This window comes from Zalophus californianus, chromosome 15, assembly GCF_009762305.2.
Source record: "Zalophus californianus isolate mZalCal1 chromosome 15, mZalCal1.pri.v2, whole genome shotgun sequence".
NCBI classification, from domain to species: Eukaryota; Metazoa; Chordata; class Mammalia; order Carnivora; family Otariidae; genus Zalophus; species Zalophus californianus.
Window position 1 is genome coordinate 88,939,454 of NC_045609.1, and position 27,007 is coordinate 88,966,460.

Consider the following 27,007-nt stretch of genomic DNA (forward strand, 5'->3'; position numbering starts at 1 on the left):
CGACTTACTCCCCTTCATTCTTCCCCTCCTGCTATCTTCTTTTTTTTTTCTTGACATATATTGCATTATTTGTTTCAGAGGTACAGATCTGTGATTCAACAGTCTTGCACAATTCACAGCGCTCGCCATAGCACATACCCTCCCCAATGTCTATCACCCAGCCACCCCATCCCTCCCACCCCCCACCACTCCAGCAACACTCAGTTTTGTTTCCTGAGATTAAGAAATCCTCATATCAGTGAGGTCATATGATACATGTCTTTCTCTGATTGACTTATCTCACTCAGCATAACACCCTCCAGTTCCATCCACATCGTTGCAAATGGCAAGATCTCATTCCTTTTGATGGCTCCATACTATTCCATTGTGTATATATACCACATCTTCTTTTTTTTTTTTTTTTAAGATTTTATTTATTTGACAGAGAGAGATAGCGAGAGCAGGAACACAAGCAGGGGGAGTGGGAGAGGGAGAAGCAGGCTTCCAGCGGAGCAGGGAGCCCGACGTGGGACTCGATCCCAGGAACCTGGGATCATGACCTGAGCCGAAGGCAGACGCTTAACGACTGAGCCACCCAGGCGCCCTATACCACATCTTCTTTTTCCATTCATCTGTCGATGGACATCTTGGCTCTTTCCAGAGTTTGGCTATTGTGGACATTGCTGCTATAAACATTGCGGTGCACGTACCCCTTCGGATCCCTACATTTGTATCTTTGGGGTAAATACCCAATAGTGCAATTGCTGCATCGTAGGGTAGCTCTATTTTCAACTTTCTGAGGAACCTCCATACTGTTTTCCAGAGTGGCTGCACCAGCTCGCATTCCCACCAACAGTGTAGGAGCGTTTCCCTTTCTCCGCATCCCCACCAACATCTGTCGTTTCCTGACTTGTTAATTTTAGCCATTCTGACGGGTGTGAGGTGGTATCTCATTGAGGTTTTGATTTGGATTTCCCTGATGCCAAGCGATGTTGAGCACTTTTTCATGTGTCTGTTGGCCATTTGGATGTCTTCTGTGGAAAAATGTCTGTTCGTGTCTTCTGCCCATTTCTTGATTGGATTATTTGTTCTTTGGGTGTTGAGTTGGATAAGTTCTTTATAGATTTTGGATACTAGCCCTTTATCTGATATGTCATTTGCAAATATCTTCTCCCATTCTGTCAGTTATCTTTTGGTTTTGTGGACTGTTTCTTTTGCTGTGCAAAAGCTTTTTATCTTGATGAAATCCCAATAGTTCATTTTTGCCCTTGCTTCCCTTGCTTTGGAGATATTTCTAGGAAGAAGTTGCTGCGGCTGAGGTCGAAGAGGTTGCTGCCTGTGTTCTCCTTTAGGATTTTGATGGACTCCTGTCTCACGTTTAGGTCTTTCAACCATCTGGAGTCTATTTTTGTGTGTGGTGTAAGGAAATGGTCCAGTTTCATTCTTCTGCATGTGGCTGTCCAATTTTCCCAACACCATTTGTTGAAGAGACTGTCTTTTTTCCATTGCACATTCTTTCCTGCTTTGTCAAAGATGAGTTGACCATAGAGTTGAGGGTCCATTTCTGGGCTCTCGATTCTGTTCCATTGATCTATGTGTCTGTTTTTGTTCCAATACCATACTGTCTTGATGATGACAGCTTTGTAATAGAGCTGGAAGTCCGGAATTGTGATGCCACCAGCTTTGCTTTTCTTTTTCAACATTCCTCTGGCTATTCGGGGTCTGTTCTGGTTCCATACAAATTTTAGGATTATTTGTTCCATTTCTTTGAAAAAAGTGGATGGTATTTTGATGGGGATTACATTGAATGTGTAGATTGCTCTAGGTAGCATTGACATCTTCACAATGTTTGTTCTTCCAAGCCATGAGCATGGAACGTTTTTCCATTTCTTTGTGTCTTCCTCCATTTCTTTCATGAGTATTTTACAGTTTTCTGAGTACAGATCCTTTGCCTCTTTGGTTAGATTTATTCCTAGGTATCTTATGGTTTTGGGTGCAATTGTAAATGGGATTGACTCCTTAATTTCTCTCTCTTCTGTCTTGTTGTTGGTGTATAGGAATGCCACTGATTTCTGTGCATTGATTTTATATCCTGCTACTTTACTGAATTCCTGTATGAGTTCTAGCAGTTTTGGGGTGGAGTCTTTTGGGTTTTCCACATAAAGTATCATATCATCTGCAAAGAGTGAGAGTTTGACTTCCTCTCTGCCGATTTGGATGCCTTTGATTTCTTTTTGTTGTCTGATTGCTGTGGCTAGGACTTCTAATACTATGTTGAATAGCAGTGGTGATAGTGGACATCCCTGCCGCGTTCCTGACCTTAGGGGAAAAGCTCTCAGTTTTTCCCCATTGAGAATGATATTGGCTATAGGTTTTTCATAGATGGCTTTTATGATATTGAGGTATGTACCCTCTATCCCTATACTCTGAAGAGTTTTGATCAAGAAAGGATGCTGTACTTTGTCAAATGCTTTTTCTGCATCTATTGAGAGGATCATATGATTCTTGTTCTTTCTTTTGTTAATGTATTGTATCAAGTTGACTGATTTGCGGATGTTGAACCAACCTTGCAGCCCAGGGATAAATCCCACTTGGTCATGGTGAATAATCCTTTTAATGTACTGTTGGATCCTATTGGCTAGTATTTTGGTGAGAATTTTTGCATCCATGTTCATCAAGGATATTGGTCTGTAATTCTCCTTTTTGATGGGGTCTTTGTCTGGTTTTGGGATGAAGGTAATGGTGGCCTCATAAAACGACTTTGGAAGTTTTCCTTCCATTTCTATTTTTTGGAACAGTTTCAGGAGAATAGGTATTAATTCTTCTTTAAATGTTTGGTAGAATTCCCCTGGGAAGCCATCTGGCCCTGGGCTTTTGTTTGTTGGGAGATTTTTGATGACTGCTTCAATTTCCTTAGTGGTTATAGGTCTGTTCAGGTTTTCTATTTCTTCCTGGTTCAATTTTGTAGTCGATACATCTCTAGGAATGCATCCATTTCTTCCAGGTTATCTAATTTCCTGGCATATAGTTGCTCATAATATGTTCTTATAATTGTTTGAATTTCTTTGATCGTGGTTGTGATCTCTCCTCTTTCATTCATGATTTTGTGGATTTGGGTCATTTCTCTTTTCTTTTGGATAAGTCTGGCCAAAGGTTTATCAATCTTGTTAATTTTTTCAAAGAACCAGCTCCTAGTTTTGTTGATCTGTTCTACTGTTCTTTTGGTTTCTATTTCATTGATTTCTGCTCTGATCTTTATTATTTCTCTTCTCCTGCTGGGTTTAGGCTTTATTTGCTGTTCTCTCTCCAGCTCCTTTAGGTGTAGGGTTAGGTTGTGTATTTGAGACCTTTCTTGTTTCTTGAGAAAGGCTTGTATTGCTATATACTTTCCTCTTAGGACTGCCTTTGCTGCATCCCAAAGATTTTGAACAGTTGTGTTTTCATTTTCACTGGTTTCCATGAATTTTTTTAATTCTTCTTTAATTTCCTGGTTGACCCATTCATTCTTAGTAGGATGCTCTTTAATCTCCATGTATTTGAGTTCCTTCTGACTTTCCTCTTATAATTGAGTCTAGTTTCCCAGCATTGTGGTCTGAAAATATGCAGGGAATAATCCGTCTTTTCGTACCGGTTGAGACCTGTTTTGTGACCTAGGATGTGATCTATTCTGGAGAATGTTCTATGGGCATTAGAGAAGAGTGTGTATTCTGTTGCTTTGGGATGGAATGTTCTGAATATGTCTGTGAAGTCCATTTGATCCAGTGTGTCATTTAAAGTCTTTATTTCCTTGTTGATCTTTTGCTTAGATGATCTGTCCATTTCATGAGGGAGGTGTTAAAGTTCCCCACTATTATTGTATTGTTGTCAATCTGTTTCTTTGCTTTTGTTATTAATTGCCTTATATAATGGGCTGCTCCCTTGTTCGGGGCATAGATACTTACAATTGTTAGATCTTCTTGTTGGATAGACCCTTTAAGTAGGATATAGTGTCCTTCCTCATCTCTTATTACAGTCTTTGTTTTAAAATCTAATTTGTCTGATATAAGGATTGCCACCCCAGCTTTCTTTTGGTGTCCATTAGCATGGTAAATGGTTTTCCACTCCCTCACTTTCAATCTGGGGGTGTCTTTGGGTCTAAAATAAGTCTCTTGCAGACAGCATATCGATGGTTCTTGTTTTTTAATCCAGTCTGATATCCTGTGTCTTTTGATTGGGGCATTTAGCCCATTTACATTCAGGGTAACTATTGAAAGATATGAATTTAGTGCCACTGTATTGCCTGTAAGGTGACTGTTACTGTATATTGTCTCTGTTCTTTTCTGGTCTATGCTGCTTTTAGTCTCTCTCTTTGCTTAGAGGACCCCTTTTAATATTTCTTGTAGGGCTGGTTTCGTGTTTGCAAATTCCTTTAGTTTTTGTTTGTCCTGGAAGCTTTTTATCTCTCCTTCAATTTTCAATAAGAGCCTAGCTGGATATAGTATTCTTGGCTGCATATTTTTCTCATTTAGTGCTCTGAAGATATCATGCCAGTTCTTTTTGGCCTGCCAGGTCTCTGTGGATAGGTCTGTTGCCAATCTAATGTTTCTACCATTGTAGGTTACATATCTCTTCTCCCGAGCTCCTTTCAGGATTTTCTCTTTGTCTCTGAGACGCGTAAGTTTTACTATTAGATGTCGGGGTGTTGACCTATTTTTATTGATTTTGAGAGTGGTTCTCTGTGCCTCCTGGATTTTGATGCCTGTTTCCTTCCCCAAATTAGGGAAGTTCTCTGTTATAATTTGCTCCAATATAGCTTCTGCCTCTCTCTCTCTTTCTTCTTCTTCTGGGATCCCAATTATTCGAATGTTGTTTCGTCTTATGGTATCACTTATCTCTCGAATTCTGCCCTCGTGATCCAGTAGTTGTTTTTCTCTCTTTTTTTCAACTTCTTTATTTTCCATCATTTCGTCTTCTATATCGCTAATTCTTCTGCCTCATTTATCCTAGCCGTTAGTGCCCCCATTTTTTATTGCACCTCATTAATAGCCTTTTTGATTTCAACTTGGTTAGATTTTAGTTCTTTTATTTCTCCAGAAAGGGTTTCTCTAATAACTTCCATGCTTTTTTCAAGCCCAGCTAGTATCTTTAAAATCATGATTCTGAACTCTAGGTCTGACATTGTAGTAATGTCCATATTGAGTAGGTCCCTGGCAGACGGTACTACCTCTTGTTCTTTTTGTTGAGGTGTTTTTTCCCATCTTGTCATTTTGTCCAGAGGAGAATAGATGAATGAGAGAACAAAATGCTAACAGGTAAAAATGTCCCCAGAAAATATACTCTAAACAAATCAGAAAAGACCTGAAACTAGGGGAAAAGTAAGGGAAAGAAAGAAAAAAGAAAGAGAGAAAAAAAGAAAAATATAAAAACAAACAAAAACAGAACAAAAGAAACAAAAACCCAGAATATGATCAAATATGATCAGGCTGGTGCATAGATTAGTGCCACACACTAGATTTTGGGTGTATTTTGGTCTGTTAGAAGAAAGTGCCTCCCAAAATTTTAAGGAAAGAAAGACTTATATATGTGCAAAATAAGGGTTGATACAATGAAGGGATGGAATATGACTGTAAAGATGAAAATTTTAAAAAATTTTATAAAAGGAATTGATAAGATAAGTTGTTTGAAAAAAGAAAGAAGAGGATTTTTAAAAAAAAAAGGGGAGAGAATGTGATCAGGCAGGAGACTAGAAAAAAACCATACACTAGAGATTTAGGGTATATTTTGATCTGTTAGAAGAAACTGTATCTCAAAGTTTTAAAGAGAGAACAACTTATATATATATGCCAAAAATTAGGGTGACTACTATGAAGGGATAGAATATGACACTAAAAATCAAAATTAAAAATGTTTTTTTAAAAAGGGATTGATAAGACGTTGGTTGAAAAGGGGAAAAAGAAAAATTCAAAAAAAAAAGACAGTTAAAAAAATTAACTTTGAAAGACTAAAGAATCATGGTAAAAAAGCCATGAATTCTATGTGCAGTATTCCCCTAGCACTGGAGTTCTCCCATTCTCCTTGATCGGTAAACTTGGTCTTGGAGGGCTGTTCGTGCTGATCTTCTGGGGGAGGGGCCTGTTGCCGTGGTTCCCAAATGTCTTTGCTGGAGTCGGAATTGCTTCGCCCTTGTTGGTCCAGGCTAAGCAATCTGCTGGGGTTTGCTCTCGGGAGCTTTTGTTCCCCGGAAGCTTTCGGTACAGCTTTGGAGGGAGAGTGAAAATGGTGGCCTCCCAATCTCTGCCCCGGAGGAGCCGAGAACTCGGGGCCCCGCTCCTCAGTGCGTCCCCAGAGAAAAGCAGTCACTCCCTTGTCCCCGGTCTCCGGCCGCACTCCGTGCTCACCCGGCCTGTGATCGAGCGTTTGTATCTCTGGCACCCGACCCCGTGTGGAGTCTCCAAACCCAGCAGATCCCTGCGGTGCGCTCCCGCGCCGCTCCTCTCCGGGGAGGAAGGGGAGTCTCCCCGGCTCTGCCGCTTGTTGAGTCCCTGCTGGAGGAGCAGTGGCCTGACTCTTTCGCCGATCACAGTTTATGGCCACCCCGAGCTGAGAGCCCGCGCCTCAGCTCCGTCTCTGCAGCTGGCTTCCCCGCTCCGATCCCTGGGAGCTCTGCCGCCCTCAGGCACCCCCGGTCTTTCTGTGACCCCGAGGGTCCTGAGACCACACTGTCCCGGGAGGGTTCCACCCCCCGCTTAGCCACTGGAGCAACGTCCCTCAGCGGAGCCGACTTCCAAAAGTTCTGATTTTGTGCTCCGCGGCTCCATCACTTGCCAGAAGCAGCTGACGGAGGCCCCCTCCCCCGCCGTCTATCCTCCCGATTATCGCCTCGGATTCACTTCTCCCCACGTCCTACCTTCCAGTAAGTGGTCGCTTCTCTGTTCAGAGAGTTGTTGCGATTCTTTTCTTCAATCTCCTGTTGAGTTCTTAGGTGTTCAGAATGGTTTGATCCCTATTCAGCTGAATTCCTGAGACCAGACGAAATCCAGGTCTCCTCCTCCTCCGCCGTCTTTGTGACCAACTCTTGATTTTGGCTCAGGTCATGATCTCAAAGTTGTGAGACCGAACCCTGCGTGGGGCCCCGTATTGCGCTCCATGCTCATTGGGGAGTGTACTTGGGATTCTCCCTCTCCCTCTCCCTCTGCCCCTCTTGACACTGAATCATCCTGACGGAAGCTATTTCCCCCACAGCATTTGCCACTGAAGAGAATGGCATAATGGAAGGCAGTCAAGGAGCACTATGGCCTGACAACCATCTTCAGAGGGAAGACTCAGTGGGTAGTCACACGTGCCCCTTCATGCAGCCCACCCTCTCCGCATAAAGCCTGGCTGAGCATAGGAGATTTTTTTATCACATGAACTAGAGTGGGGTGATGAAGAACTGAGAGACCCTAGGGGTGCCTGTGCACAGAGGAGAGGCCATGTGAAGGGGCAGCAAGAGGGTGGTGGTCTGTAAACCAGGGAGAAACATGCAGACATTGTGGTCTTGGTTGTGTAGCCTCCAGAACGGTGAGAAATAAATATCTGTTGCTACACCACCCAGTTGATGGTGCTTTGTTTCAGCGGCCCCAGAAAATTAATATGGATGGCAATCCTTCCCAAACTGACATACAGATTTATTTCAATTCCTACCAAAATCTCAGTTGTCTTTTTTTGCAGAAATTGACAAGCTGAAAATTCATGTGGAAATGCAAGGGACTCAGAATAGCTAAAAAAATCTTTAAAAAGTGAAAAGAAGGGACACATGCACCCCAGTGTTCACAGCAGCAATGTCCACAATAGCCAAACTGTGGAAGGAGCTGGGATGTCCTTAAACAGATGAATAGATAAAGAAGATGTGGTCCATATATACAATGGAATATTACTCAGCCATTGGAAAGAATGAATACCCACCATTTGCATCAACATGGATGGAACTGGAGGGATTATCATAAGTGAAGTAAGTCAAGCACAGAAAGGTAATTATCATAATCATATGTGGAACATAAGGAACAGCATGGAGGACCACAGGGGAAGGGAGGGAAAACTGAATGGGGTGAAAAGAGAGGGAGACGAACCATGAGAGACTATGGACCCCGGGAAACAAACTGAGGGTTTCAGAGGGAAAGGTGGTCAGGGATGGGTCACAGGGTGATAGGTACTAAGGAGGCCATGTTAGGATAAGCACTGGGTGTTATACACAACTAATGAAACATTGGACACTAAATCAAAAACTAATGATGTATTATACAGTGGCTAACTGAACATAATAAAAAAATTTTAAAAAATGAGTCAACACAAGAAAAAAAATAAAAAGAACTAATTTGGAGGACTCACTTCTTGACCCAAAAACTTATGGCAAAGCTACAGTAATCAAGACAGTGTGGCAATGACATAAGGACAGACATATAGATTAATGGAATAGAATTTAGAGTTCAGAAATAAATCCTCAGATCTGTGGTCGATTGATTTTTGACAAGACAAATGGCACTCTTGGGCTCTCTCCACTGCTGAAATAGTCTTTTCAACAAGTGGTGTTGGAGCAAAAAAATGAAGTTGGAGACGTATCTCATACCATGAAAAACCTTACCCCAAAGTGTATCACAGACTTCCAAGAAAACCTGACAGTAAGTCTGTGTGACCTTAGATTCAGGAGTGGTTTCTTGGATACAAACCAAAAGCACAAATGACAAAAAGGAAAATAGATTAATTGGACTTCATCAAAATTTACACCTTCTGTGCTCAGAGAACATCACCAAGGAAGTAAAAAGACGGCCCACAGAATGGGAGAGAATATTTGCAAATTGCATATCTGACAAGGGGTTTGTATCCAGGACAAGTCATTCAGGTACAACTCTTTGGAAGCACATCTTCCATCTGAGCTGTCAACGTTCGTGGTGGTTTTCCTGCATAATATTGTGCTCTGTGCTGTTAGTAGCATTGTGGGCACATCTACTTTTTTATGTATTTATAATATATTTATATTTTATTTTAACTCCAGTAGAGTTAACATACAGTGCAATATTAGTTTCAGGTGTACAACACAGTGATTCAAGACTTGCATATATCACCTGGTGCTCAGCACAAGTGCACACGTTCATCCCCTATTCCCCCTCCCCCCCACCTCCCCTCTGGTGACCATCAGCGTGTTCTCTAGAGTTAGCAGTCTGTTTCCTGGCTTGTCTTTTTCTCTCTCTTTTTTCCCCTTTCCCCTTTTGTTTCTTAAATTCCACATATGATTGGGGCGCCTGGGTGGCTCAGTTGGTTAAGCGACTGCCTTCGGCTCAGGTCATGATCCTGGAGTCCCGGGATTGAGTCCCGCATCGGGCTCCCTGCTCAGCGGGGAGTCTGCTTCTCCCTCTGACCCTCCCCCCTCTCATGCTCTCTCTCTCTCAAATAAATGAATAAAATCTTTAAAAAAACATTCCACATATGAGTGAAATCATATGGCATTTGTCTTTCTCTGACTTATTTTGCTTAGCACAATACCATCTAGTTCCATCCTAGTCATTGCAAATGGCAAGATTTCATTCTTATGGCTGAGTAATATTCCATTGTATATATAGACCACATCTTCTTCATCCATTCATCAGTCCATGGACACTTGGGCAGCTTCCATAGCTTGGCTATTGTAAATAATGCTGCTATAAACGCCGGGGTTCATGTATTCCTTTGAATTAGTGTTTTTGTATTTCTTAGGTAAATACCCAGTAGTGCAATTGCTGGATCATATGGCAGCACTATTTTTAATTTTTTTGAGGAACCTCCATACAGTTTTCCACAGTGGCTGCACCAGTTTGCATTCCCACCAACAGTGTAAGAGAGTTCCTCTTTCTCTGCATCCTCGCCAACACCTGTTGTTTCCTGTGTTGTTGATTTTAAGCAGGCAGCCTTTTTAAAAAGAAGGCTCTGCTATTCTCGTAGGACTTTATTTCAACTCCCTACTGCTAATTCTGCAAGTGTTGAAGGTGTGGCTCCTACCTGGAGCCATACCAGCACACAGGAAGTTGTTTTAAGTTAACTGTAACCAAGGCACTTTTTAAATTTCCCTTTTAAGTGTATGCATGAGGTTAATACACGGAATTAGGTAAGTGTAAAATAAGTCTTTCTTTCTTTCATCTTTTTAAAGATTTTATTTATTTATTTGAGAGAGAGTGCACAAGCATGAGCAGGAGAAATGGCAGAGGGAGAAGGAGAGGGAGCTTGGCATGGGGCTCAATCCCAGGACCTCATGATCATGACCTGAGCTGAAAGCAGATGCTTAACTGACTGAACCACCAAGATGCCCTCAAAAGAAATCTTTCAATAAGTATAACAAAAATCAGAGATAGCCAAAAAGAATTGGTAGCAATTTTTCTTTCTTAATGAGTCTTAAAGTGGGAAAGTTCCCTCTGTAGGGAGAGTCTGGGACTCCCACTTTTTGCTTTATCCAGTTCTGTATTGTTTGAATTTGTTACAAAGAACATGTTTTACTTTCCTAATTAAGATGGTCTGTTAATCTTTATAAATAATTGTTTAACTTCAGTAAAGCTTCTCCATGTTTTTTTTAAAGGTTTTATCTATTTATTTGTCAGAGAATCAGAAAGCACAAGCAGGGTGAGAGGCAGAGGGAGAGGGAGAAGCAGGCTCCCTGCGGAACAGGGCGCCCGACGTGGGGCTTGATCCCAGGACCCTGGGATCATAACCTGAGCTGAAGGCAGATGCTTAACCCACTGACCCAGGCACCCCTCTCCATGTTGTTTTACTAGTGAGTTCTAACAATATTTCAAAGTCTAGATAATTTCCTGAGGGTTTAAAGTATCTCAGACACAGAAGAAAGATGGCGGGCATTTCAATTGTTTCTTGAGTTAGCACAATTCTTATGCAAGAACCTAATAAAACATAAAAATCTGTGGCCCAATTTTATTTATGGATAGAGATACAAAACCACTAAAACATTATTAATAAGTTGAGTCCATCAGCATGTGAAAAGAGAGTCACCCCTTGAAAACACTGGCTGTGATGTAGAGCTGTGAGTACCGTCACGAGACCATGTCTTCATCCAGCACCATCCAGCAGACCCAAGGAGAAAAATCACAGGATCATCTCCATTACAAAACTATTTTATCACCTCAACACTCATCCTAGGTACTCTTAGTTAACTAGAGAAACAAGAAGGGGGCTCCGGTGTGACTGAGTCTTTGCCACAAACAACTAACAATAGATGTGATGGAAAGCCTGCAGAAGGATCTCATTCTTGTCAGACCATCCCTGTCATCACCATTTGTTAGCATTGTCCTCGAAGGTCCAGGCAACTGAATAAGATGCAAGACAAATAAAAAGGCCTTGCTTCTGCAAAGAAGTACTCAAAAATTCCACTATTTTCAAAAGATATGTATTCCTGTATTTAGAATTTGATATTATTTGGGTGTCCAACAGAATTATGGCCAGAGGACCTAGAACAGTGGGACCTAGCCCCAGAGCACAGCTGCACCCCTATGAGGTCCAGGCTCACCAGCACCTGCCCTCGGGCTCCCTCCTCAACATGTACACCTCAGGAAAGGTGTACAGGTACACCTGTTCTCAGCCAATGGGAGCCACAAGGCCTGCTCTGCCTCACACACACCCTGTCTTCACCCTGGCTTGAATGAGAGCCTGAGGGGAAGCAAACAGGAGAAATGGTGCATATACCCAATGGGTGTCTCACCCAGGTGAGCCTGGCAGGGCAGATGAAGAGGGTAGAGGGTCCAGATAGCACAGTTCCCATCCCAAGGAGTGGGCCCTGCCACTCCACACTAGCTTCTGGAAGGGAAATCAAGGTCAAGTGCAACTCATACAGAGTCTACAATCCAACCCACCATGTCAGTTCCCTCACAGGGTCTACAACCCAACCAGCCTTGTCAGCTCCAGCTCACAGGGCACAGCACATAAGATAGGAGCCAAGACCCCCCAAAATCCTGCCAGATCAACACCCCCTCGCAACGTGGGACAGTTAACAAGTAAAACACAAGTAACATGGCTGCACTTCTGCCTGTGTGGCTAATAATTTGAGAGAAAAAAATGAGTCATAATTAGGTATATGGAGTACAGCCTCATTTTCATATAAATAAAAGTATAGAAGGTGGTTTTTATTTTTTCATCTTTTATCCTATTTTCCATTAAACACAAAAATGCATTACTTATATAAAGGTATAAAATTACAACCTAAAATTAAGATCTTTCCTAATATCACCAATTAGACAGAATGAAAAACATTCTCTTCATTCTAAACACAGGCACACAAAAGCTCTGCGAAATACCTAGAAACAACCCTAACAGGTAGGTGGAGGGTCCCATGTGGACTAATGGTGAGCAGAAGGTGCAGACTGTGGAGCCTGCAGTGTTCGTGGGTAAACAAAAGCAAGATGTCATGAGAGCATGTCTGCTCATATTAACTCATTGACTTAAAAGAATTCCAGTAAAAATGCTAATGTAATTTTTTTAGAATTTGACAAAAATGATTCTAAAGAATAATTATCCCCTAATTTTCTACAATAAAATATACCTTTTCATAATAGGTAGTAACTTTTTCAAAATTGGTCAACTCTTTTTTTTTTTTTCCTCCCCTGAATTTGCCAGTTGCTTTGACAAAGTAGAGTGGAATTCAGATGTTGAATTTTCCTGTTCTGGCCCTATGAGTTTGACTGCTGGTGATTGAGGTACCCCTGGGGGCTGCTTAGGCAAACCTGATCAGATGTGAAGAGACTTGCACCATGAGATCCAGCACTCTGCCATGGAGACACTCATCAGCACATAATTCTTTCTGCCTTAGATAGATCCGGCCCCCGAACTACACTTGTAAACATAACCTGAATCCTCCTGTCCAAACCAGTGTGATCTTCTGAGCCAAGGGTTGGTGTGGTATTTCCCTGGATGCTGTGTTTGCTGACGTTGGTGCAAGTGCCAGCATCCAGTGTTGACAGAACCTGAGCATCATAAGGTGGGCGCCAGGATAGAGTTTCTTGGATGCAACCACTATGTGAATCAGCTTTTGAAATGATGGCCAACCGTAGCTAATAATAAACTAATATCTTGGGCCAGAGGAAAAGGAAGATGGCATTGGTTGGCTGGTCACCCTCCTTCCCGAGGGTGCATTATAAAAGCTTTGCCTTTCTTCAGAGCATTCCCACAAGTCAGCAGTGACCCCAAGGGCACCATGGCTGCCTTGGGCATCACAGTTGCCCTGCTGGTGTGGATGGCCACCCTAATGCTTATCTCTATCTGGAAGCAGATCTACAGCAGCTGGAAACTGCCCCCTGGCCCTTTTCCACTGCCCATTATAGGGAATCTTCTTCAGTTGGATTTAAAGAATATTCCAAAATCTTTCACCAAGGTAAGAGAAATATTGTTGGTTAGGGGAGGAGAATTCAGGGGTTAGATGTAGTATGTTTGCATTCAATTTATTGTCAGACAAGTTGTTATTCAATACCAGCTTGTTATGAGTGAACTGACTTAACAGTAGCATCCAAGAGTGATATTAATGATATTTAGTTAGTGGTACAGTGTGGGCATGGAGCCCTTGAGTGGGCATTGGCTATGGCTGGCCACAGAAGCCTCTGCTTGAGCCATGGGTTAAATGCTCTGTCACTGGCTGGCTTGGTGAGGCCAGTGTGTCTGGGGCTGCTGCTGTTCACCCCCTGCAGTGTAAGGAAGGCCATGCATTTACATCAGATGCACACTGTAGACACCAAAGAACAGGGTGAAAAGTGGTGTCAACCAACCTGTGTGGTACCTCTGTCTACAGTTGTTGTGAACAGTGAATGAGCTAACAAATCTAAAAACTGAATGAGTTGCTAAATCTATTACATGAGTTAATAAAAGAATGCTATAGGGCACCTAATATGTGTGGGAAATGTTCGAGGTAAGGGAGATGTTGATAGTACTTTGTGCACCATGGAGGCTGGGCTTGTGGAGGTCAGGACAGTGCTGGCTCAAGGCCCTCCTGCAGCACCCTGGGGTCTAGGACTTTGACTGGGGACAGCAAACAGTGGGGGTGATAGGGCAGATGTTGGCAAAGGATCCTCCTGGGAGGGACAGGAGTCAGCCCACCAAGTTAATTGTGCCCAGGAGCCCAGGTATGCTGGAACCTTTCTCCCTGCAGAAGAAAGTCTCTATGGGAAGGGTCTTCCCAAGTCAGGCTGGACAATGACTGTCTTTCCCCAGATCCATCTGTGTTGGTCAACAACTTTGGGTTTTAAGCCTGGCTCACCTCCTAAGTTCCCAGTGGTCTCACTTGGCTCCTTGCTGGTCCCTGCAGCTGGCAGAGCAGTACGGGCCAGTGTTCACCGTGTACTTGGGCTCCCAGCGCACCGTAGTCCTGCATGGCTACAAGGCGGTGAAGGAAGCTCTGCTTGACCACAAGAATGACCTTTCTGGCAGAGGAGAAGTCTTTGCGTTCCAGTTGCACAAGGACAGAGGTGAGCTGTGCTTTTCAGAGCGCCTCCCCCCCATGGTGGGGTGGGAGCCAGGTTCTGAAATACCAGGGCTGATGATCACATAGCATATAGCACAACAAAACAAGAGTAAAGAGACCCTCAACAGTTCAGGTGCTCAGTATACACTTTATTGAAAGCTACTATCACAGACTTGTAGCCAAAAAAACAGGACCTCCAGCACCCACACTCTGACCAGCAGTACAGATGTGTTTATAAAGAGATACCACAGAGGGGAAAGGCCTCCAGCAAATGAGCTGTTCCTTCCTCCCACAGACCTTCCAGCCTCCTGAGGCCTCAGTCTGGGGAGCTCTTCTCACTGACAGCCTCACCTGCTTCTGGGTGTTGGTGCTCCATGCTCCGAGGCCCCTCACCTAAGATCAGGCACTGACTCCCACTGGGCACCCTGTTTGTTTGTGGGGCTTAGGTCAGCTGCAGTTCACATTCTAAACCTGGAGACCTCTGATACCCAACCTGCGCTGTTCTGAGCACAGCAGTCCCAGCTCACAAAGGGACTTCCACATGGTTCCGTCTTGCCAGTGTCACCTCTCTTTCTTCTGCAGCCCATGTCTCCTGAGCCCTGGCTTCCCATATTTAGAATAGGCCCTGTTACCTTGTATTAGGGATCTGGTGGTCTGAGTGTTTATCTGATGTTTATCTGAGTGTTGTCCAGACTCCTGACTCCAGCGCCTACCTCCTGTGTCTCCTGGGACATCCTGGAGCCCATGGGGGCGCCTGCTCACAGCTCCTCCAGCTCACAGCCCTGTGAGCATGCTGCCCACCACTGTCTGTCTCCTGACCCTGTGCACTGATTCTTTTCCACTTGCTCACTGTCGTTTTAATGAGATTCTAAAGCAGATTAGAAATAAAGCAGTGTCCCATCTACCCTACAAAACGCAGAAGCTTCTAGTTTTTCCTAAGTTAACTTTGATGACAAATCTCTAGAAAACCTGTATCCATTTTATGCAGAAATTTCAAATTGACATGCTTACAGTTGCATCTGCTGTTCTTATGGTGCCATCCCCTATTCCCATCTACATTCACAAGGTCATACCCTGTCACTATCAATGGCATTTCGTTTTCTTTCTTGGACATTGTGGGTTTTTACTCCTTTGGGGTTGTCAAAAACAAAGTTAACTTCCTCAGTCTTTGTCATTAACACAAGAGGAGCTTTGTTGCACCACAAGAGCAGGAGTTGTGGGGTTAAGGAGCTCCATCCTGGTTCCAGGGAGCCCTTATCTGCCACTCATGGTCCAAGTCATGGGCCCCTGAATGCAGCCAGGCAAGGGCCATATTCACATTCCATGCGTTGGACTCAAGGGGGTTTTGTCCTGCCTATGGCTCCCAAGTCCTATTTTCACATGTCCCATGTAGCCAGACCCTATAAATGGGATACCTCTGATTCCCCAGGCATAATCGTGCAGATGTTAATTATCAGCATAATATTGAGCACAGGGCCCATGTTAATTTCAATAAATTTCGTTTCAGTGAATGTTTATGAGGCTCTGACCCAGAAGCATTACTGTCTCCATTTCAGCCTGTTTTGGTTTCCAAAGTCTTGGCTCCTCTGGGATCTCCCTGTCTGTCTCTCTGTCTCTGTCTGTCTCTCTGTCTCTGTCTTTGTTTCTTTGTTTCTCTGTCGCCCTCTTTGTCCCTCTTTGTCTCTCTCTCTCTGTTCCTCTCTCTTTCTCTGTCTCTTTGTCTCTGTGTTTATATGTCTCTCTGTCACTTTGTTTCTCTGTCTCTGTCACCCCCTTATCCCTCTGTCTTGTCTCTTTGTCTCTGTCTCTCTGTCTCTGTATTTGTCACTCTGTCTCTCTTTGTCTCTGTCATTCTGTCTCTCTGTCTCTGTCTCAATCTCTCTGTCTCCCCCTTTATCCCTCTGTCTTATCTCTCTGTCTCTGTCTTTGTCTCTCTCAGTTTCTTTCTCTCTGTCTCTGTCTTTGTCTGTCTTCTCCTCACATTTTCTGGCTTCTTCCACCTTCCCATTGCCACACAATTCTTCCCGATACTATTTTAGAATTGTCTGCCTCCCTGTCCGTCCCCCCCAGTCCCCATGTCACAGCCATTTGGGAAGGCCCACTAGGCACGCCCTCTTCCTGCCTTCCCTGCCAGCTTCTTGGGTCCTCAGCCCACAGCTATGTCCTCTGGCCTCTTGAGTGCACACACTCTGGTGTGTGCTTGTCTGCCCTGTGTTCTGGGTCAACCCCTCTGCTGCAGGCACTGGAAGATGGAGGCTGCCCTCCTGCTGAGACCATCGTGGATCCCACAGACACACGGGAGTATGGTCACATATGCCCTGGGTTCCCTCCCCGGCTGCCCAGCTGTGTCCCCTACATCCACCCAGCAGGCTCCAAAGCATCTTGCAGGAATCCAAAGCTCTGCATGCACAGACCTGATGCAGGACCCCCAAACACCATCCCTAGCTGTGTGTTTAACCTGGCAAACAGCACCTCTAAGTATGGCCCTGGGTGCTGTGTACCCTCCGAGCACTCACACCCAGTTACGGACCACGTGGTGGGACCACCTGTTTGTCTCTACCTCATGTTCCCTTCAGGGTGGAACTAGACCTTAGTCTAGCCTGTGCTGCCGCCCTCGTCCCCCCCTCACCTCACACCTCCGGTCCCTCCTCCCCCCCCACCTCGCACCTCCGGTCCCGCCTCCTCCCCCCCACCTCGCACCTCCGGTCCCGCCTCCCCCCCCCACCTCGCACCTCGGGTCCCTCCTCCCCCCCCTCATCTCACACCTCCCGGTCCCTCTTCCCCCCCATCTCACACCTCCGGTCCCTCCTGCCCCCCATCTCACAGCTCCAGGTCCCCCCCTCCCCCTCATGTGACACCTCTGGTACCTCTCAGGCCCACCAGACTTCCTTCTAGAATATGCCATGCTTCGGCCTTCCTCAGACCTCTGCTTGCACCTCCAAGAGGGATGTCCATGAGGTCTTCCCAAATCCGATGGTTGGCAGAGTCTGGGAGCTGAGTGACAGCTCAGGTTTTAGTAAGGACACTTTTTGATTTGTAGTGTGGAGGTTAGAAACCAGTGGAAATGGGAAAGTTTCTGGGAAAGGGGTTGGGGGCTTTCTCTTGGTGGGCAGCTGTGATTTTGTTTCATGTGTAAAGACTCCGGGCAAAGTGGAAAAAGACAGTAAACTGATGGTGTGAAGAACACTGGGGGAGGTGAAATGTCAGGTGGAAAGCCAGCCTCAGGGGTACCAGTCAAGCTTTTGGACACCAGGCAGCCCTAGTGCTTGGGTGCCCAGGCTGGACAGTTTGCCACTTGGGTCCCTCCCACCTGGAGCTGCTCGCCTTGTCACTTTGCCCCAGGGGGTCTGCAGTAACTCCTCTGCTGTCCCCTCTTCCCTAGGGATTACTTTCAACAATGGACCCGGCTGGAAGGACACCCGGCGGCTCTCCCTGACCATACTCCGGGACTATGGCATGGGGAAACGTGGCAACGAGGAACGAATCCAGAGGGAGATCCCCTTCCTGCTGGAGGCGCTCAGGGGCACCCAGGGTGCGTGTGACTGCCAGGTCCTTGCACACTCAGCCTGGGGGGCAGCCCTGGTGGACCCGTGAGGCCCAGCTGGCACCAAGAGGGTTGCCTTAATCCACAGACACTGTCTGCAGCTCAGGGTCCTCTCCATGTCCAGTGTGTTCATCTGGAATAACTGGAAAGTATAGGGACCCCCAGTAGGCTCCCACAAGCCTCGTAGAATTACGGGGGTGCTTAGGATGACAGCTAACAGGCGCTGGAAACTGTTAGTGGGTGGGAGTTGCCCTGACCACTCCCCTGTCTTCCAGGCCAGCCCTTCGACCCCACCTTTCTCCTGGGCTTTGCCCCCTGCAACGTCATCGCTGACATCCTCTTCTGCAAGCACTTTGACTACATGGATGAGACAGGTCTGAGGATACAGAGGCTTTTCAATGAGAACTTCTGCCTGCTCAGCACGAACTGGCTCCAAGTGAGGCCCCCCCCCAGTTTGCACCTGCCCGGGGTTGCTTCACTGAGGTTAGGAAAAGGACAAGGGCAGGAACTGGGGGACAGGCAGATAGGCCCACAAAAGCCAGAGGACGGCCAGGGCTTGTGCAACTCCATAGCCTGGATGTTGCTTCTGGAAACATCGATGGGGCCTGATGTTTCCCTTGCTGACCACGGGAGGCTGTTTTACCCTTTGAAACAGGGCCCCATTAACACGTGACCTCACACACCCCACAACGAGGTGCCAAAAAGATACTGTGAGCCAAAATGTTCTAAATAATACAATATGATGTCCATAATTCAAGTTGGAGAAAATAATTAGCCCAGTACACAAAACCATGTTGCATCTGGAAAAAAAAATAGAAATTCCCTCTCTCTCTCTTTCTAGCTTTATAACATGTTCCCAAGCTATCTGCACTACCTGCCTGGAAGCCATCGAAAAGTATTTAAAAATGTGTCTGAAATAAAAAATTACACTTCAGAAAGAGTGAAGGAGCACCAGGAGTCGCTGGACCCCAACTGCCTCCGAGACTTCACTGACTGCCTGCTCCTGGAGTTGCGGAAGGTACCGTGCAGACCCTAGCTCCACAGACTCCATGAAGGGAGATGTGTTTGCTGGTGGGGTGGGGGCATGCACGTGCATGCTTCAGACTGACATTGTGACACTGCTGGGCCCACATGAGCACATTCTGATGCTCCTGGTCTGAACTCACACTGGCTTCACATGACCATCACACCTGCTCCTAAAGGTGTGGGGACACAGCCAGCCTTCCTGGCCAAACTCAAACACCACACACTGTCCATGGTGCTGGCCAGCAAGACGGCTTTCTTGGAGGAGCCCTCAGTGGCTGTGGGGCTGGGTGCATGAGCCTGTAGCCAGTTTTCTGGGAGCCTTGATTTCCCTAACTGTGCCATGGAGACGATCATGTCTCTATGGGATACCCTCATGCACACCTGAGGGAGACAGAGGTCTCTCATCCACCTGAAGACATCTTCTTATGGAGTCCCTGTCTGTCTCTAATATCTGCAGAAAAGATACAGTGCAGAGCCTTGGTACACCTTGGACAATATTGCTGTGACCGTGGCTGACCTGTTCTTTGCGGGTACAGAGACCACCAGCACCACTCTGAGATATGGGCTCCTGATTCTCATGAAATACCCAGAGATCGAAGGTATGCCAAGTAGCAGGCAAGGATTCTGGGGCCATGGATTGTGAGGCTGGAGCATTTAGGGTGAAGCTTTCTGTCTGCAGAATGGAAATTGGCATTGCTTGTTAATCCTCATGGCAGTGACATAGGGATCACTGCATGAATTCAGTGGACGTGTTCTTGTATATGATGGGTATACATCAAGAGCCTGGCACTCTTGAATACCAACTCCTCACACCCCACTGGCTCACACCCGGGCCCTGCTCCAGGGAGAGGGTGTCCTCATGGCTAGCGGCCAGGCCCCTGGGCCCTGCTCCAGGGAGCCCCATTACCCTGAGGCATGCTGGCTGTTGCTGCTAATGATAATTTGGCTCCTGCTATGTGCCAGGCATAGCGTGAGCCCTGACATACACTGTGCTCTTAGGGCAGGTGTTTTGGGATATGAGGTAATTTCCCCCGGGGATGTGGAATGTCACCTGTTCAGGATCAGATCTGACCCCAAAGCCATTGCATTTTCTGTCTCACAGGAGGGTGAGGGGTGAAGGAGCCAAAAGTCTCTGGAGCAAAGCCTTTCACAGATCTGAGAGAACTTCTGACCAGTCTGTACTGGGGGAACTAGACTGAAAAACTTTTACATGACTAATTATGAGTAATCTCCAATATAGAGAAAAAGAAAATAAATATGACTGACACCCTTACACCACTGCCAAATGGAACATGTGTTAGCCTTTGCAGTATCTGCTTCAGGGCTCTTGAAAACAGGTTGCCAAAGCCCCTCCTTGGGACCCCTGTCTGCCCCCCCAGACTTGTCCCAGGACTGTGTCATCTCTGTGCTCGACTTTATACATTTAATGTTTGTTCAGTATCAGCATACCAGCCATACTGGACGTGTTTTACATTTTTACCTGGGAACCACATGGTACACAATTTTGTCATTCACTCAATGTATTGCTATCCCAGCAACTTGTCAAAGAAAGGGTCGCCCAGCCTGGGGGGTAGTCCTGGTGCTCCCTCGTTCTTCATGCAGAAGGCCACGTGTATCTGTTTCCATCCTGTCTTTCACCTCCACACTTCCTGAAGGTTGCAGTAAACCAGCCTGGGGTCATAATTAAGACAGAGATTTCCCTTCAACTGAAATTTTTAAGACCTTTTTGTTATTCTCTACTCCTGTGGTGTAATGTCAAGAACTGGATTAGCTATGATCAGCTAGAGGCTAACACGCGTTAGAGACTTAAATAGCCTCACAGAGTGTGGCTCTCATTGGCATTTGTGGATCCAAAGTATCCAGGACACCCCAAAGCACTGCTGAGAGTGCTCCCATAAGCATCTGCTGGGTGGAGGGGTGCCGAGCCAGTCTGGCAATTATCCTTTACATCTATTCTATTCATATCTTGGCAGAGAAACTTCACGAAGAAATCGACAGGGTGATTGGGCCAAGTCGAATCCCTGCCATCAAGGACAGGCTAGAGATGCCCTACATGGATGCCGTGGTGCATGAGATTCAGCGATTCATCGACCTCCTGCCCTCCAACCTGCCCCATGAAGCAAACCAGGACACGGTGTTCAGAGGATACGTCATCCCCAAGGTCAGATATGAGCCTGGAGTGCACACCATGAGCACCTCCCTGCCAGCCCATCAGCTAACCCACCAAAAGGAAGGATCCTTTGGCAGATGTGGCTGAATGGTGGGTGACAGGCCTGCGTTCTGCCCCACAGAGTGCTGCTTCCCCAGCAGTCCTCACATGGACCTGGTGACCAAGGAATGGAGAAAATCTGCAAGGGGCCCTCTGGGCCAATGCCTGGGGTTTGTGGTTCTTCCCAACCTCAGAAACCAACAACAGTTAACATCTAGCCTGTGAGCTCCTCCTCTGATGAGATTAGAGCTCTTGTCACCATTTAGACCAGAGCCCTGACTGCCTTCCATCTAGTCCTTAAGCAAACGACTCCCCCCACTGGGCATCCCAGTGGAAAGCTCATGTTTTGTTAACTTGACTGACACAGGCCTTTTTCCTTCTAGGGCACTGTTGTAATTCCAACACTGGACTCCGTCTTGTTTGACAACCAAGAATTTCCTGATCCAGAGAAGTTTAAGCCAGAGCACTTTCTGAATGAAAATGGAAAGTTCAAGTATAGTGACTATTTCAAGGCATTTTCCGCAGGTAAGAAGAGTGAAGATGTAGGGCCTTTCCTAGGGAACTGTCCCCAATTCCTGCTCTCCGCCATAGTTAAGCACCTGTATGAGGGACCCAAGTGTGTTCTCCCCTGTTCACAGAGGTTAAATGACACCTTCTTACCAGAGTTCCTGGGAATGAGATGAATTATTCTTACTTCATAGCAGATACTTCTCTTCATCCAGTGCTAAAACTCTATTTAATAGGACTTAGTGAAAATCTTTCAAAACTGCATTACATAATTCTCCATAATTTTAAACAAAGGTTAGTAAACAAAACCTAACATTTGGTTACCTGGACTCACGGAACCATCTGGCCTTCCCTAGGCTGTGTCCCAGTGCCCTCTCTCGGGCCCTTGGTCTCCTCCAGGGCCTTTCTTCAGTGGTTGGTGGGAGGGAAGTATGTAACCAACTTGATAACTCAAGGTTAGAGCACTGGCTTCTGGCTGTGGCCCTACTTCTTTTCTGAGAGATGTCAGGGTGAGCACTGGGCAGAGATCACTCTCCCAACCCCACGTAGGTTTATGCTGCTGAGTCCTGGTGACAGAAGCTGTATGAAGGCTGGTCCCTGAATATGTCTATCATGGATATTCTTATACTGAAAGGTGTTATGTGCTTCCTTCCAAGGGGCAGGAGGGGTCCATTCTGCTTTAGGGTGACAGTTTACCCACAGCCACAGCCCCCCGCCCCCTGCTGCTGCCTCACCTGTGCTGCTGTGTCTTGAAGCTGCCTCAGAGTCTCAGCAGCACTACTGTCATTTCCAGGAAAGCGGGTGTGTGTTGGAGAAGGCCTGGCTCGCATGGAATTGTTCCTGTTCTTGTCCGCTGTTCTGCAGCACTTTAACCTGAAGTCTCTTGTTGACCCCAAGGATATTGACCTCAATCCCATCACAGTCGGGTTTGCCAAGATCCCACCCCATTACAAACTCTGTGTCATTCCCCGCTCGGGCTGAAGAGTCCCACCCCAGCCCCAGGCTCTTCGATGCAAACCTGGAGTTTTCCTGCTCCCCCCATGTCCCCTCGGTGCCTCCAGGAAGACCCTCCCTGCACAGTCTCAGTGAAAGTACTCAGGGCTTCACAGGGAAGAAATTGGGCTAGAGGTGCTGCTTTCCAGAGTTACGTACATCAGATGAAATTTGACAGCGAAGTCCAAAAAAGATTGTGTAAAACTAATTAAACAAATTGAAACAAACTATGACCTACTTGGGTCTATGTTGGGGTCCCTGGATCAAGGGTGAGTGAGACTGTAGTAATGTAAATGTACCTCTTCCAGGAAAGTAGAAGTACCCAGTCACCACGGTCCACAAAAAAGAATACAAATGCTATTTTGTAGTTTGGAAAAGGGGAAAAATAATATACCTTTGGGTTTTTTTTGTGAATTTCTGTATTTCTGCATTTATTTTTATTATGTTATGTTAATCACCATACAGTACATCATTAGTTTTTGATGTAGTGATCCATGATGCATTGTTTGCGTATAACACCCAGTGCTCATTGCAATACATGCCCTCCTTACAACCCATCACCATGCTTACCCATTCCCCAACCCCTTCTAAAACCCTGTTTGTTTCTCAGAGTCCATAGTCTCTCATGGTTCATCTCCCCCTCCGATGTCCACCCCCTTCATTTTCCCCTTCCTTCTCCTAATGTCCTCCATGCTATTCCTATGTTCCACAAATAAGTGAAACCATATGACAGTTGTCTTTCTCTGTTTGACTTATTTCACTTAGCATAATCCCCTCCAGTTTCATCCATGTCGATGCAAATGGTTGGTATTCATACTTTCTGATGGCTGAGTAATATTCCATTGTATATATGGACCACATCTTTATCCATTCATCTGCTGAAGGGCATCTCGGCTCTTTCCAGTTTGGCTATTGTGGACATTGCTGCTATGAACATTGGGGTGCATGTGCCCCTTCTTTTCACTGCATCTGTATCTTTGGGGTAAATACCCAGTAGTGCAATTGCTGGATCATAGGGTAGCTCTATTTTTTGAAAGCTTGTTAGCCATGTCAAAAATGTATCCACTACCATCTGTCCCTAGGATATGAAGTTGTTTCTTTGGGCTCACTTCTCAGCATCATGTGCTATATTTAAAGATTAAACTATGTCTGAAAAGTCAACACAGACATCTGTTATTATCTCTTAACATTAAAATGTGACTTTGTACCCGGAACAAAAACTCTAGCCTCACGGGGGAATCTGTGTGGAATAAGGCAGAAATGAGGAAATCATTAATCAGCTCAGTGAACTAAACAATGTGGTGAAGCAGTAGAGGAATTTGGAACAAGAACTCTGTCCCCACCCTGTTGGCTCCCACCAAAGCCCCCTGTGTGCTCAGCCTTCATGCTTTGACTGCCCATCTGTGGGTTGGGCCTGATGGAGGCCCCTCTATGCAATAAGTATGAGGGCTGGACAGTGTAGGTATGCAGAGTCTTTGGAACTTGTGGGGCACACCGAAAGTCCTGCATAAGTGTTCCTTAATAAAATGAATAATGTTTCATAGCCAACCATGTAGCATCTTTCAATCTCTCTCTGGCTGACCCTCCCACCTCCCTCTTATATGGGTCCTGTGACAGTAATGGGCCCACCCAGATAACACAAGATAGTCTCCCTGTCTTAGAGTTCCTAATTTCATCACACATTCAAAGCCCCTTCTTCATGTAAGGTAGCATATTCACGGGTTCTAGGATTAGGATGTGTGTGCCATCTTACCCACCATGAAGCACTAGCAAAACCAACATTGACAGACTGACAAATCACAAACTGAGGAGGACCAGCTGCCCCGTTCTGAAAGTTGCCTGCCTTTTTCATGACCGTACCTACATGGGGGTAATACTACTTCCAGCAGAAAAAGATAAGAAAATGTCTTTTCATTTGCTTTGGGGATTTAAAGTTGAGAGAATGCCTAGGAAAATTCTAAAGTGCTCAAAAGTGATGAAAAACAGTTGGGAGGAGAGTGAGGGCTGTTGGGGTGTAAGTGTTTAACTGATCCAGGCAGCAGCAGTTGGTTATCAACAGGCTTGGGTTGCTTCTTGGTCAGCACATTCCAAAATGCATCCATGCTGTGGTTTCCCAAGCCCCAGCTCTTATGAGGCTTGCTGTCTCCTCAAGGGCAAGCATGGACTGCCTGGTAAAACTACCTTGAAAATTAGTCTGAGCTTAAGAAACCCTCCACTGATCTGAACCACCTTTGGTGGAACAGGAAGAGAAAGGGTGGGGTGGACAAGGGAAAGAAGGAATGTCTTGGTCTGTTCTCTTTGCTATAACAAGTTGCCATAGACTGTGGTTTATCACCGAAAGATGTGGAGGCTGTAAGTCCACAATCAGGATGCCAGCAGAGTGGGGTTCTAGTGAGGGCAGATGGCATTTGGGTCATAGATTGCTGACTTCCTGTTGTGTTCTCATGTATAGAAAGAGCTCTCTGGCTCTTCTCCTAAGGGCACTGGTTCCATTCATGGCCTGATCAGCTCCCAAAGGCCCTGCCTAAGACCATCACATTGAGATTAGGGCTTCAACATAAGAATTCTGGGGGACACGGACATTTCGTCTATAGCTTTCCATTCCTAGCTTCCCAAAATTCATATCTTCCCACATGTAGAATACAGTGATTCCATCCCAGCAGGCTCAAAGTCTTACTGCTTGCAGTCAGCATTTAAGTCCAAAATCCAGTCTCCCCTAAATATCCACTAAATCAGATGGGGGTGAGACTGGAGGTACTGTTTCTCCTCAAGCAAAACCTCTCTCCAGCTGTTACCCATGACACCAAATGAGTTATGTGGTGGGGCAGGCGCCTGATAGACACTCCCATGTCAAAAGGGAGAAATGGTAAGGAAAGGAGGAGTGGCAGGTCCCAGGACGTCTAAAGCCCAGCATGGCAAATTACAGGATCTCAACACCTGAGGAGAATCCTCTCTGGCTTGAGGCTCTGCCCTCCAGAACCAATGGGGTGGAGATCCTGCCCCTGAACCTCTGCTGGGTAGGGTTCATGCCCGTGGGCATCCCCAGGCATCCCGGCCCCAAGGACTTCAGGCAGAGAATGTCTGGCCTGTGAAAACAAGGTGATAGTCCCCCTTGAAACTGAGGAGGTGGCTCTCGTAATCTCTGAGTGGACTTCAGGGTCATGCTTCGCTTGCTTTGAAGTACAACACTCTTCACAGCTGAAAAGCTCTATTATTTCAGCTGGTAAAATCCAAGTCTGACAGCCTCCCTTCCTTCCTTCCTTCCTTCCTTCCCATCTCTTTCCCCCTCACCTGGTTCCCACCCTGCAAACCTCCTTACCAAAGGGTCACTTGGCCACACCCTTCGTGCTCTCTTCTGAACATGCTCTCTCTCTCTCTCTCTCTCTCTTTTTGCAATAAGGATAGGATAAGAATTTCCAACAGATTTTTGCTTAATACTTCCATCTTCGAGTCACTTCTCTCTCCTTGTACTTCCCTATGAGCAGTCAGGAAGGACCTGTCTGTTCTGCCAGTACATTGTTTAGACACCTGCTCAGCTATGTATCCAGTGTCATTGCTTTCAAGTTCTGCCTTCCACAAAACAATGCAAATCAGACACAATTCAGCCAAGTTCTTTTCCAGCTTGTTACAAGAATTGCCTTTTCTGCATTGCCAACTGAGTGTGTTCCTCATTTCTGTCTGGAGCCTTATCAGATCAGTCTTTATGATCCATGCTTCTGACACATTTCATACATGATTACTTTTGAATGCTCTAAAAAGATAGAATCTCTCTCTAGAGCTCTCCCCACTTCTGTGCCATTACCAGCATTACCTTTAAAAGTCCATGTGCGTTATGCTGAGTGAAATAAGTCAATCAGAGAAAGACATGTATCATATGACCTCACTGATATGAGGAATTCTTAAACTCAGGAAACAAACTGAGGGTTGCTGGAGTGGGGGTGGGGTGGGAGGGCTGGGGTGGCTGGGTGATAGACATTGGGGAGGGTATGTGCTACGGTGAGCGCTGTGAATTGTGCAAGACTGTTGAATCACAGACCTGTACCTCTGAAACAAATAGTGCAATATATATTAAAAAAAAAGAAGAAGATAGCAGGAGGGGAAGAATGAAGGGGGGGAAATTGGAGGGGGAGACGAACCATGAGAGACGATGGACTCTGAAAAACAAACTGAGGGTTCTAGAGGGGAGGGGGGTGGGGGATGGGTTGGCCTGGTGGTGGGTATCAAAGAGGGCATGTTCTGCGTGGAGCACTGGGTGTTATGCACAAACAATGAATCATGGAACACTACATCAAAAACTAATGATGTAATG

The 27,007-nt window shown here is 45.7% G+C and overlaps 1 protein-coding gene across 1 annotated transcript; it reads left to right on the forward strand.

Moving 5' to 3' along the window:
* The first annotated feature begins 13,137 nt into the window (after window positions 1-13,137).
* Window positions 13,138-22,926, forward strand: LOC113923429 (cytochrome P450 2E1). The gene is made up of 9 exons (XM_027596150.1): window positions 13,138-13,339; window positions 14,264-14,423; window positions 17,802-17,951; window positions 18,239-18,399; window positions 18,805-18,981; window positions 19,447-19,588; window positions 20,963-21,150; window positions 21,582-21,723; window positions 22,499-22,926. The coding sequence occupies exons 1-9, from the start codon at window positions 13,163-13,165 to the stop codon at window positions 22,684-22,686; spliced, it is 1,485 nt and encodes a 494-aa protein (XP_027451951.1). The 5' UTR covers window positions 13,138-13,162; the 3' UTR covers window positions 22,687-22,926.
* Window positions 22,927-27,007: the final 4,081 nt, after the last annotated feature.